Here is a 12,893-nt window from a genome sequence, read left to right as displayed (position 1 = left end):
GAAATAGGTACATATATTATATTTTGAAAATAAAATTTTTAATAATTATGAAAAATTTCTGAGAAATAGGTACATATATTATTTTTTGAAAATAAAATTTTTAATAATTATGAAAAATCCGCCTCGATTGCGCAAACTACCTGGTGTTTACCTAGGTTTCAGCGCGGATAACCACGCCTTCTTCAGAACAAATATAAAACAGCTTGCCTAAAGAGGCAGAGTCAAAGGCTAAAATCAACACCTATAGCGGCAAGACGCCATAAATTTTTTTTACAAATATACGGTACATATGTACCAAGTCAATGTTAGTTATCTCAACGCTGTGTGTGCTGCCTCGCCCCAGCCAACGTACGATGGTCACAGTCTAATTGACTTGGTATGTACCGTATATTTGTAAAAAAAATTTTATGGCGTCTTGCCGCTATAGGTGTTGATTTTAGCCTTTGACTATGCCTATTTATGCAAGCTGTTTTATATTTGTTCTAAAGAAGGCGTGGTTATCTACGCTGAAACCTAGGTAAAAACCAAGTACTTTGTGCAATCGAGGTGGATTTTTCATAATTATTTCTATACTTACCATTGCTGACGCGCTGCAATGCTGAAAGTTCTTAAAATTTTTAAATTCCATAAAAAGTGAAATACATATAATCCAAGGAACTTAACAGCAAATATGTTAATTTCACGTAAAGCATTAGGCAAAATTTGATTAGCACATTTTCAGAATTGTTCATGAGATATACCTTTTAAATAGTGTGTGTGTTTCATGAATGTCCCTCCTTTAACGTGCAAACAACACACGCTGGAAAAAAATTAGTTCCAATTTTGTCCACCAGGCGCAAAGCTGGCTATGTACACTATCTGTTTGACGTCTCTGGTGCTCATACTGAACAAACTGCGGTTACTAATAATATCAACATTACGTCTTTCTCACTTGTTTAGGCTTTTCTGTCCACGGCCCGTTCCCAATCCGTTACATAAGTAACATTCCAATATGTCTTTCCTGCATTCGCAGCTCCAGATTTGCTACTGCTGGCCCAAATCGGAATTAATTTTTTTTTCCAGCGTAAATCGGTTCCGCATTGTCGTTGTTGTTGTTGTCTTCAGTCCTGAGACTGGTTTGATGCAGCTCTCAATGCTACTCTATCCTGTGCAAGCTTCTTCATCTCCCAGTACCTACTGCAACCTACATCCTTCTGAATCTGTTTAGTGTAGTCATCTCTTGGTCTCCGTCTACTATTTTTACCCTCCACGCTGCTCTCCAATACTAAATTGGTGATCCCTTGATGCCTCAGAATGTGTCCTACCAACGGATCCCTTCTTCTAGTCACGTTGTCCCACAAACTCCTCTTCTCCCCAATCCTATTCAATACCTCCTCATTAGTTATGTGATCTACCCATCTAATCTTCAGCATCCTTCTGTAGCACCACATTTCGAAAGCTTCTATTCTCTTCTTGTCCAAACTATTTATCGTCCATGTTTCACTTCCATACATGACTACACTCCAAACAAATACTTTCAGAAACGACTTCCTGACACTTGAATCTATACTCGATGTTAACAAATTTCTCTTCTTCAGAAACGCTTTCCTTGCCATTGCCAGTCTACATTTTATATCCTCTCTACTTCGACCATCATCACTTATTTTGCTTCCCAAATAGCAAAACTCCTTTACTACTTTAAGTGTCTCATTTCCTAATCTAATTCCCTCAGCATCACTCGACTTAATTCGACTACATTCCATTATCCTCGTTTTGCTTTTGTTGATGTTCATCTTATGTCCTCATTTTAAGACACTATCCATTCCGTTCAACTGCTCTTCCAAGTCCTTTGCTGTCTCTGACAGAATTACAATGTCATCGACGAACCTCAAAGTTTTTTTTTTCTTCTCCATGGATTTTAATACCTACTCCGAATTTTTCTTTTGTTTCCTTCACTACTTGCTCAATATACAAATTGAATAACATCGGCGAGAGGCTACAACCCTGTCTCACTCCCTTCCCAACCACTGCTTCCCTTTCATGTCCTTCGAGTCTTATATCTGCCACCTGGTTTCTGTACAGATTGTAAATAGCCTTTCGCTCCCTGTATCTTACCCCTGCCATCTTCAGAATTTGAAAGAGAGTATTCCAGTCAACATTGTCAAAAGCTTTCTCTAAGTCTACAAATGCTAGAAACATAGGTTTGCCTTTCCTTAAACTAGCTTCTAAGATAAGTCGTAGGGTCAGTATTGCCTCACGTGTTCCAATAATTCTACGGAATCCAAACTATCTTCCCCGAGGTCGACTCCTATTAATTTTCCCATTCCGCATTAATTCATTAGAATATCTACCAAGCCTCGCGGCCATACGATAATTACAGCCCACATCGGACCTCTGTGAGTAGCTGCACTTTAATTATAGCCATGCGCTGTGTTGGAGAATCGAACTGGCAATCGATGTCAGTGGCACGGGTCGCGTCACGGAGGGTTTCTGTGCTGGGTGCAGGGCTCGGACAGCACGAGCCCGGTGCGGCAGGCGCCGTCGCCGCCGGGCTGCCCCGGCTCGGGGTCGGGCGCGGGCTCCCCGCTGCAGGTGACGCCTGTGCTGCTGGAGGCGCAGGTCTCCAGGCTGGCAGAGGCCGCCGACGCGCTGGTGCGCAGCCTGCCGCACCTCGAGCCGCGCCACCACAACCCCAAGAAGAAGGTCTGCAAGGACCTCGAGGTAACTCCACACGCGTCACTGTAGCCAACACAATGAAAGAATTTCAAATTATTTTATAATGCATTTTACTTTCTTTTGCTATTACACCACATTCCTATTTATAAGGGGAGGCCACGATGTTTCATTACAAATCTTTCCAAACGTAAAATGTTGTGAAATAATATGACTAGTGTTGAAAAATCCATAAATTAAAAAAAAGGAGTGGGACTCTGTCCAGCAATCCAGGGTTTACGGAACTCGATGCTAACCACTTGACCACCGCCAGCTCCGGCTCAGGGTGGCAATGCAACGGTACATCACTGCCGTGTAAAACTTCTGGTGCGATTTTCTCGAAATCGCCTAAGCATTGTTACACTACTGGCCATTAAAATTGCTACACCAAGAAGAAATACAGATGATAAACGGGTATTCATTGGACAAATATATTGTACCAGAACTGACATGTGATTACATTTTCACGCAATTTGGGTTCATAGATCCTGAGAAATCAGTACCCAGAACAACCATCTCTGGCCGTAATAACGGCTTTTATACGCCTGGGCATTGAGTCAAACAGAGCTTGGATGGCGTGTACATGTACAGCTGCCCATGCAGCTTCAACACGATACCACAGTTCATCAATAGTAGTGACTGGCGTATTGTGACGAGCCAGTTGCTCGGCCACCATTGACCAGACGTTTTCAATTGGTGAGAGATCTGGAGAATGTGCTGGCCAGGGCAGCAGTCGAACATTTTCTGTATCCAGAAAGGCCCGTGCAGGACCTGCAACATGCGGTCGTGCATTATCCTGCTGAAATGTAGGGTTTCGCAGGGATAGAATGAAGGGTAGAGTCACGGGTCGTAACACATCTGAAATGTAACGTCCACTGTTCAAAGTGCCGTCAATGCGAGCAAGAGGTGGCCGAGACGTGTAACCAATGGCACCCCGTACCATCACGCCGGGTGATACGCCACTATGGCGATGACGAATACACGCTTCCAATGTGCGTTCACCGCGGTGTCGCCAAACACGGATGCGACCATCATGATGCTGTAAACAGAACCTGGATTCATCCGAAAAAATGACATTTTGCCATTCGTGCACCGAGGTTCGTGGTTGAGTACACCATCGCAGGCGCTCCTGTCTGTGATGTAGCGTCACGGGTAACCACAGCCACAGTCTCCGAGCTGATAGTCCATGCTGCTGCAAACGTCGTCGAACTGTTCCTCCAGATGGTGGTTGTCTTGTAAACGTCCCCAACTGTTGACTCTGGGATCGAGACGTGGCTGCACGATCCGTTACAGCCATGCGGATAAGATGCGTGCCATCTCGACTGCTAGTGAGAAGAGGCCGTTGGGATCCAGTAAGGCGTTCTGTATTACACTCCTGAACCCACCGATTCCATATTCTGCTAACAGTCATTGGATCTCGACCAACGCAAGCAGCAATGTCGCGATACGAGAAACCGCAATCGCGATAGGCTACAATCCGACCTTTATCAAAATCGGAAACGTGATGGTGCGCATTTCTCCTCCTTACACGAGGCATCACAACAACGTTTCCCCAGGCAACGCTGGTCAACTGCTGTTTGTGTATGAGAAATCGGTTGGAAACTTTCCTCATGTCAGCACGTTGTAGGTGTCGCCACCTGCGCCACCCTTGTGTGAATGCTCTGAAAAGCTAATCATTTGCATATCACAGCATCTTCTTCCTGTCGGTTAAATTTCGCGTCTGTAGCACGTCATCTTCATGGAGTAGCAATTTTAAAGGCCAGAAGTGTACTTGCACATTATGTTGTCCGAATGGACTATTAGAAGTATACAAACTTTGAGGTAAATCCGTGGTCTGAACGTCGTGGCTTCCCATTATTAGTTTCAACTTAATTCCAAAATGTGAATATCATTTGGTCAATTTGTCTCACTGGGACGTATAACTCAGTGTGACTTAGTAATATGATATGAGAAAAAGGGTTAGAATTATACAGAAAGTAGAGGGTCTTCGAACCATTAATCGGAAATTAATATTTGAAATTGTGCAATCTCTCAAATAAGCAGTGCGCATGGGGAACGTGTTTCGAGTCCCGACTTACAGTTCGCAGTTGCCTACCCATAAGCATCCCTAAAAGCGAGAGGGATGGAAAGAGAATGCAATTGTTGCCTCCTCCATTCTGAGGTATACCTTTTCATTCATCTCAGAATTCCGGTGCATTTCTGGAAATGATTCCGTGTGATTACAAAAAATCACAAATTTAATACTGCCAAGGACAAAGGGGAACACTGTGGATTTAGCAGTCGCTACACAGTTTAACTTTATTTGGTTGTCAAACTGTTTACGACAAGTAATACAGCTTACCTAGCGCAGCAGCTGTTTCGCCACTGCAATTAAAGGAGGATACAAACCTTTTCAAACATTTCATTTCATTTATTCTCCATAGTCAAATACAGGATTTGTTTTGGATTGCGGACATCTCTTACACTTCCTATCGTAGCTTTGTGGTAACAACTACACTACTGGAAAATGAAAAAAAGAATCCCAAGAATTCGTCGATTCAATAGTTAGAGAATCATAACTATTTTATTGACGTAATCTCCTAGATGTACAACAGGTGAGTGACAAAAATAATGAGACTAAACAGTTTTTATTTTTTTCACACAACAATACTATCCCCAAGCACCTGTACAGTGCACTGGCGGAGTTGTTTCTCCCCCTCTTGGTAACAATGCTGAAAGGTTTCAACTGATAAAGCCTTTAACATGTTACTTCTCCAAAGACCCAAAATTACGTCGTTTCAAGACATTTTTGAACTTCGGGAAAAGAAATAAGTCGCAAGGACTTAGTCAGGCGAATGGGGGCCGGGGGGGGGGGGGGGGGGGGACAACAGGAATACATTTTGAGGTCAAAAATTCTGTGATGGAAGCGACCATTGGCATGGGACATTGCCATGATGCGCCATCCACTTGTTTCTAATGTCCCGTGTCACTCGATTCACCCTTTCTCTGAGCCTTTCAAGGACATCATTGTAACACACATAATCCTTTTTGTTAAACGTCTGTCTAATCTCATAAGAGCACCCACACGTTAGACATTTTCGTCAGTGTTTGCAGTTGAAGGTCTCCCTGAATGAGGTTCATATTCAAAGCATTCTCGGTCTTTCAAAAAGGATTTGTGGCTCCGAAAAATTTGTGCTCTGTACAAGAAATGTGCCCCATAGCTCCATTTCAACTTTTCAAAGTCACTCTCGCGGATTCCCCAAGTTTAATACAAAACTAGATTCCATAAAGTTTCTCTAAATTCCGCTGTTCCATGCCGTTCTCACATCACACAACAAAACACAACTTCAGTGATGGCTATCTCAAAAATCACTTGATGGAAGTACGGAGCTCAAACTCGGACTGAGCATCTGGAAGGGATGAATGGATTGATCCACACAAGTAGATCAACACAGCATTAGCAGACTTCTTGCAGGTTGTTAGTCTCATTACTTTTCTCACAGACCTCGTACAACAAACAATCGCATCGACATAGCCATATGCATCTGAGGACAGTTGACAGGGCACAGGAAGTGTCAGCGCTAGTACCCTCTGTATACCCTCCTTTTGCAGCAATACACGCTGCACTTCTTCCATCAAGACGAGTGTAGTCTTGCAGAATGGCCCACTGTACACTGCACACCTGGTGCCTCGATTCACCCAGATCTCCTACTGGTCTTGCAGACTGTGCAAGATGACGTTACGTCCAGTGCCTAATGTGCTCAATGACTTAGAGATATGGGGATAGAGCCGACCTGGGTAGTTGATATACACCTTGGAGAGCCCGTTGGGTGGCACAGGATATATGTGGGTATTCAATGTCTTGTTGTAGAGGCGTATTTCCTTGTTGGCACATGGTCACCAGAGCAGAATGGCCACTGTAAGACACTACTTTCCGTATCATGATGCCAGGTGCTGGCTCTGTCTACTTCTGTCATATACGCTCCGGATGTTGGTGCTCAACTGTGCAACACCACACACACACACACACACACACACACACACACACACACACACACACACACACACACAACCATCATTGGCACCAAGTCAGATGCAACTTCATCACTGAAAACAAACAAAATTTCCATTTGTCCTTCTATAAGCACCTCTTCTTACACCACTGGAGGCAGGCTTCACAATGTTGGGGCATTACATGCAGCATCATAGCTTCATGGAGACAGGTGTGAATGATTCTCGCTGATACCCTGGCGCAAGCATCCCTAATCTGTTGTGAAGTCATGGGGAAGTCCAATACTTCACTTTGTACGATGCAATGTCTTATTGTGCAGCTGTGCATGGCCGCTGTCAGGATTCAGGCTGATGGGCATGTGCACCTTTTGCCGAGCAGTGGTGATAACATGAAAGCACTGTGGAGACATCTCGTCCCACGTGTAGTGCAATTCTGCAATATGACCATCCAGCTTCCCATTGACCCACTATAAGTTCTTGCTCAAACTCCATCAACTGCACAAACAATTCACATCTACACTGTTGCAGCATGCTAACAGTGCAGCAGACACAGATGGATCTCTGAATGCCATGGCAAACTGGCTGCTACTGGCTCTTGAGGTGAACAACTGTTCTGAAGATTGCAACATTTCACAGCTGATAACACAGTTTCTGGTTTCTATGCAGTGCTGCACATTTGATCATCAGATTAACTGTGTGCTTGTAGTGTCCTGTGCAAGTACAGGATGCCTTAGTCACTTGCATAAAGGTTTTCTTTTTTCCATTTTCCAGTACTATATAAACAATTAAAAATCCTCTATATTATACTGGTATTTACCATTAAAAATGAAAGTATTCTACTCATTTGAAAGGAATTTCTTAACACTACAAAAAGATTTATTGGTGAATTGCCAAAATCATCCCCAATCTTCCCACTGTTGCTTTCCGATGTAGCCCTTATTGAGATGCAGAAAAGGACCAGTTCAATATCCAAGATAGAATCCAGTGGCATATGCCAGAACACTCCTCTCCTCCCTCAACAGTAAAACATATACATGGTTGTAATGTACCTGGCTGACACTATCCTCCAATTCCACAAGGACACTCCTTCCCCTTGCTACACAACTCAATCACGGTAGTGGTTCACCATTTGCCCATGGACTTATGTGACCCACTTGTTGGGGCTACATTCAGTTTTTATGTCAGAGTAATTCCAGTAAATCCTAAATGTAAACAAAAATGGCAATGTTATACTATAGATTTGCACATATATGATTCATCTGTGGGCAAAATGCAACAGATGGTACAAAAAAATGCCATTTTCTACATTATAAAGAGAAAAAGGCATGAAATTTCAAGGTGGGACAAGAATTGTCTCCAGAAATTGGCACCTTCTCCACTTCCACAGGGTGCAACCAAGCACAACTTGCAGTCATAGAGTTATGACTTTGACATCCAGTTGGCACAGCTGTATAATAAGATCTCAACTTTCAGATGGTGAAGACAGCAGGGGTGATCTAATGGCATTGTAAAACAGTTATTATGATTACATTAAAATATTTAATCATTATTATTATCAAAATCCTAGGCATATTTGACATGTTAAATGTAGGGGTAATGGCAAATTATTGAGGGTGGGGACAGATGAAGACATGGAGAGAGAGAGAGAGAGAGAGAGAGAGAGAGAGAGAGAGAGAGAGAGAGAGAGAGAATTTACTTTAGTTGTGATCGATTTTGATGTCTTTTCAAACTTCATCTATGTTACTTAGACACAGTTGTCAAATAGAAATAAATCCACAGATATACCATCATCTAATGTTGTAAGTATAACTTTGTACATTTTCACAAATTTGTTACACAATATGGGCACTAATCTGTTTCCATTATTTATGAATATGATGTGTGCATTTGGACCTGTGTGAAGCAGTAGTAGTGGGCTGTGTTGCAGCATGTGCTCAGCATGGCGGAGGATGACCCAAGGAGGATGGAAGAGATCAGGAAATACGCAGCCATATATGGCCGCTTTGACTGCAAGCGCAAGCCTGAGAAGCCTCTAACACTACATGAGGTGAGTAACCAAACTTGCTCTTGCGGTTAATACAATTTTGTTTTACACTGGGTGAGACAAAAATGAGCTTGAACATTGAGATGGCATAAAGAATTCTGGAAGAATCAGATAAAGCTTTAAAAGCACTGTGTAAGGTGTATGATGTCTATGTTGATATATTAGATTGCAGTAAGGAAATAAGTTGATATATTAGAGTACAGCAAGGAAAGTATTTCCACATCCACTGGATTTTCAATTGGACTGAACAGGTCTAACACTTATGAAGTGTGAAAGAAAGGTCAAAGCCAATATAGATGAAAGTTCTCTTAATATAATTTTTAGGGTAACGTGGCTTATTAATTTGAATTTTTTTTATTTTTGTGGACTGCTATAGAGAAGTGACAGTAAAGAATTGGGTGGAAATATGCTGATTCAGTTCCATGAAATATAAACTAAACATCATTATGAAAGAAATTAAAGATTTGGTATACACTTACTAAGAAGTGTGACTGGGAACTGAGTGGGTTAGTGTCAGTCTGCAACTGCAATGATCCATGGATCAGTTCTCAGCCAGTACTAATTTTTTTTAACTCCTGTCACTTATGATTTCTTTCAATTTTTGAAATGATTCACGTACAAGAAAAATGCCGAGTTTCTCCACTGGCATGGTACAACAAGTACATCCCTCTGTAGCTGGCTGGATAAAGCAGTTGAAAAGTCAGAGGAAGACAAGGACATACCACCTCTAGAAGGAACATGCCAAGAAAGGACCTATGGTACTTAAACCAACTTTGATCCTGATGTCAGCTGTACTTTACCCCAATATGAAAGAGAGTTGCAGTTTTCCTTAGTATGATAGGAATCACAACACTGGATTACATGACATGATGATCATTGTGTCTAATACAAGACTACTGTACATAAAAGGAAGCTACCATTACCACTTACATACATATTTGGTGTATAGGAACTGGCTGAAATGCATAGGTTAAAGACATTTATATTCATTTCAAAAGAGTCATATATTAGGCCTACATAAAACTTACGGGGATGCACGTGAATATTGACTACAAACTGACCAAAGTGGCATAGTGCATTCCAATACGGAATAACGATTATGACTTCAAAGCTTTGGCTCCAGTTGTCATAGTACACAAGTAGAAGATATGCTATTATACCATGTGCTGTAACAGATTCAGCTACAACATACCTGCAAATTCTTTAATCAATGAAGGCATTAATAGCATCTTTGGTATCATAAAGGGCCATTCAGAGGTGACCATATGAAGCTGGCTCCAATCAAGATGTTTTCTATCAAATCTGCGGTATGTGGCGCCAACAATGTGAGCACTGGAAATAGGATCGCATCATTGTTCCTTCCCAAGTGAGTCATGCTTCATAGCAAGCCACAATACTGGTTACATGAGAATGTGACAATGATCAAGTCGCTGTAACAATCCTGTCCATTTCATACTATGATAGATTAGATTTACACTTGCAGCTACAGTGTGCAACCCAACTAGTTATTGCACAAGAGCCTCTGTAGTGTATAAGGACTGTTGGTTGAAAGCCAAGTGTGACTTAAGTTTGACTCCATTGCCTTGTGTTTGCTATTTAACTGGTGCTCCAGTATCCCAAACTAAACTTAGAGTCTCATGTAAACCACTTTTTAAAATGTCAGGTATTTGCCCTTTACTGTGTATCTGTATTATGGAAACATGTTACCAAAGTTGATTTTAACCATGCTGCAGAAGTTTCACTAGAAAGCCCTTGTACCTCCTGCACACAGTCCCAATATCTCCCCATAATTTTGAAGCCCTGAAGAAAGCCCATTGATTGTTTCAGATGAAGAGGTGCATGCCTGCATACAGTCATTTTTCCATGAAGGCATTGGTCGTGTCTCACAGTGCGATAAATTTATTAATAGTTTTGGTGGTTACATTTGAAATAATAAACAGGTTACCTACATTTTCCCCATTGTCTCATTTCCATTTGACTGCCCCTTATAAGAGCAATAACTGAGGTAAAGATGTGCAGAGAATCTTTACTGTCATATATTGACCTGTGCAAAGTGGTGCAATGCTTAGTACCAGTGGACTTGCTTTCAGGAGGATGACTGCTCAAATTCGCATCCTGCCATCCCGGTTCAAGTTTCTTGTTATTTCCCAAAATCACTTAAGACAAAATGCTGGGATGCTTCCTTTGAAAGAGTATGGCTGATTTCTTTCTCCATTCTTTTCTAATCTGAGCTTGTGCTCAGTTTCTAATACCCTCACTATCAATGAGTTGTTAATCACTAGTCTTTCTTTTACTTTTGAATATCTGATGCCACAGACTGCTTATGTAGGTAAGAGGGCCAATAGAAATACAGTACCTTGGCATTCTGCAACAGGATAATGTTGCCTGCCCCCCCCCCCCCCCCCCGCACCCCCCCCCCCCCCCCCCCCCCCGCGCCCCCCCCCCCCCCCGCCCCCTCAGTGTCTGTAAAGATGATCCTCATGACACACCTTGGTCTGGCCCCGGACCTTCTGTGAGTAGGACATTATGTGGGACCAGCTAGGATGGTGAATGTTTCAGCATCAACATCCTTCAAACAATCTTACTTGTGCTGTGCTTTTGGCTTTAATAAATATTGTTTGGACTTTCATATGCAGTATTGTAGTTTCCTTGCTGGGAAACATATGTATATCGCCTGGACTGTTTCGAGATACTGGTGAGATGAATGTTGTTTCTCTGTGTGATAGGTGTCAGTGAATGAGGCAGCAGCACAGATCTGCAGGTACATGCCAGCACTGCTCACCAGGAGGGATGAGCTGTTCCCTCTGGCACGACAAGTTGTACGTGACTCTGGCTACCACTACAGCAAGGGTCACTCCAAGTAGGTCCACATACATTACTCTTTTACAAAGCATGCTCTCTGTAAAGGTATCTAAAAACTGCTCACTTTAATGATATTGTGCCTAGACTTGGGAAGAAAGTTTTTACACTCGGCCTATTTTATTTTCAATATTTTACTGATAAATTTTGTGCCAACTGGTTACATGAAAAGCACACATTTATACACAATATATAGCCAATGTTGTGTGGCTTAGTGGGTATAAATAAATAAAAAATCTAAGACTACAAACTAGAGTTGTAACACTAACTAGTCTACTAAGTGTGAGTAAGGTAGTTTTCCTAGTAGTTTTGGTCAGTTAAGGTGTACCCAGCATATTAGGTGAGTTGCATACTTATTAGGCATTACTGCATTTCGATCTCTTTGTTTGTATATGTGATCTAGCAAGATTCCTGTAGAAACAGGATGTGGTGAACTGCCTAGAAATTGAGTGAAGATATATACAAAGGGCCAGTAGCAGATGGCACATTTTTGATTTACATAGTTATCCTCCTGTCTACTACTTAAGAATAAACAGAATTTATAGCAAAATTAAAATTGCCAATGTTTAATTCAGGTTTTATTTAAAAATTGTTAACTTGTAACATGAAACAGAAGGACTTTGTAGTAAAAATAAATACAAATTTATCATACAATACTAGAAGATGCAATTTCCTCAAAATAGATAAAATAAAAAACTGTAAATATATATCAAAAATCACTTCAACACTTTGTTGAACTTATATAAAACATGTTTCCATTATTTATACAAAACTTTCACATTTACCAGTGATAAACAGGAAACTTTTGCTTTTCATCATGGTGAATGTTCTGTTCAATACAAAATAAACTGCATTTCTGAACTTCCATCAAAAGTAACTGCTGTGGTTACATAAAAACACATTTATTACATGATCAACTAACTTTTATTACTTATAAAATGCAATCTTTATTGTGTGAGGATGTAAAATACACACTGGGCTAAAATTAATGATGTGCAGTTCTAATTGTGTGCAAAACAAATGACCAGACAATCCAAAAACAAGAGAACTTGTAAGTTCCCAGTTTCTACATTCGTTTATGTTTCACTCCCTAACAATGTCACCAATACTGCTGGTAATGCTACCATTTACTACATCATTTATGTACTGTGGCCAGAGCTTATGAAACATAGTTTTGGAAGAGCACAACTCTATTACAAAAGCATCTATTGTCAATTATTCCTCTGTCATCTCTTATTTACCCTCTGATAATAAATTTGTAAATGCAAAAAAAAAAAAAAGGCAGTTTGCACTGGAATCCATGTTAACA

General features: G+C 41.2%; 1 protein-coding gene across 1 annotated transcript in view; it reads left to right on the top strand.

Moving 5' to 3' along the window:
* LOC126484545 (NGFI-A-binding protein homolog) overlaps nt 1-12,893 on the top strand; it is a 427,936-nt gene that overhangs the window by 381,016 nt on the left and 34,027 nt on the right. Inside the window, exons 5-7 of the mRNA XM_050108131.1 lie at nt 2,485-2,700; nt 8,609-8,728; nt 11,452-11,585. Coding sequence (XP_049964088.1) covers nt 2,485-2,700; nt 8,609-8,728; nt 11,452-11,585 — 470 coding nt within the window. The remainder of the gene's footprint in view (nt 1-2,484; nt 2,701-8,608; nt 8,729-11,451; nt 11,586-12,893) is intronic.

The sequence above is a fragment of the Schistocerca serialis genome, chromosome 1, assembly GCF_023864345.2.
Source record: "Schistocerca serialis cubense isolate TAMUIC-IGC-003099 chromosome 1, iqSchSeri2.2, whole genome shotgun sequence".
Classification (NCBI taxonomy): domain Eukaryota; kingdom Metazoa; phylum Arthropoda; class Insecta; order Orthoptera; family Acrididae; genus Schistocerca; species Schistocerca serialis.
Note: the sequence above shows the minus strand (reverse complement) of the source record. Positions and strands in the feature narration are given on the sequence as shown.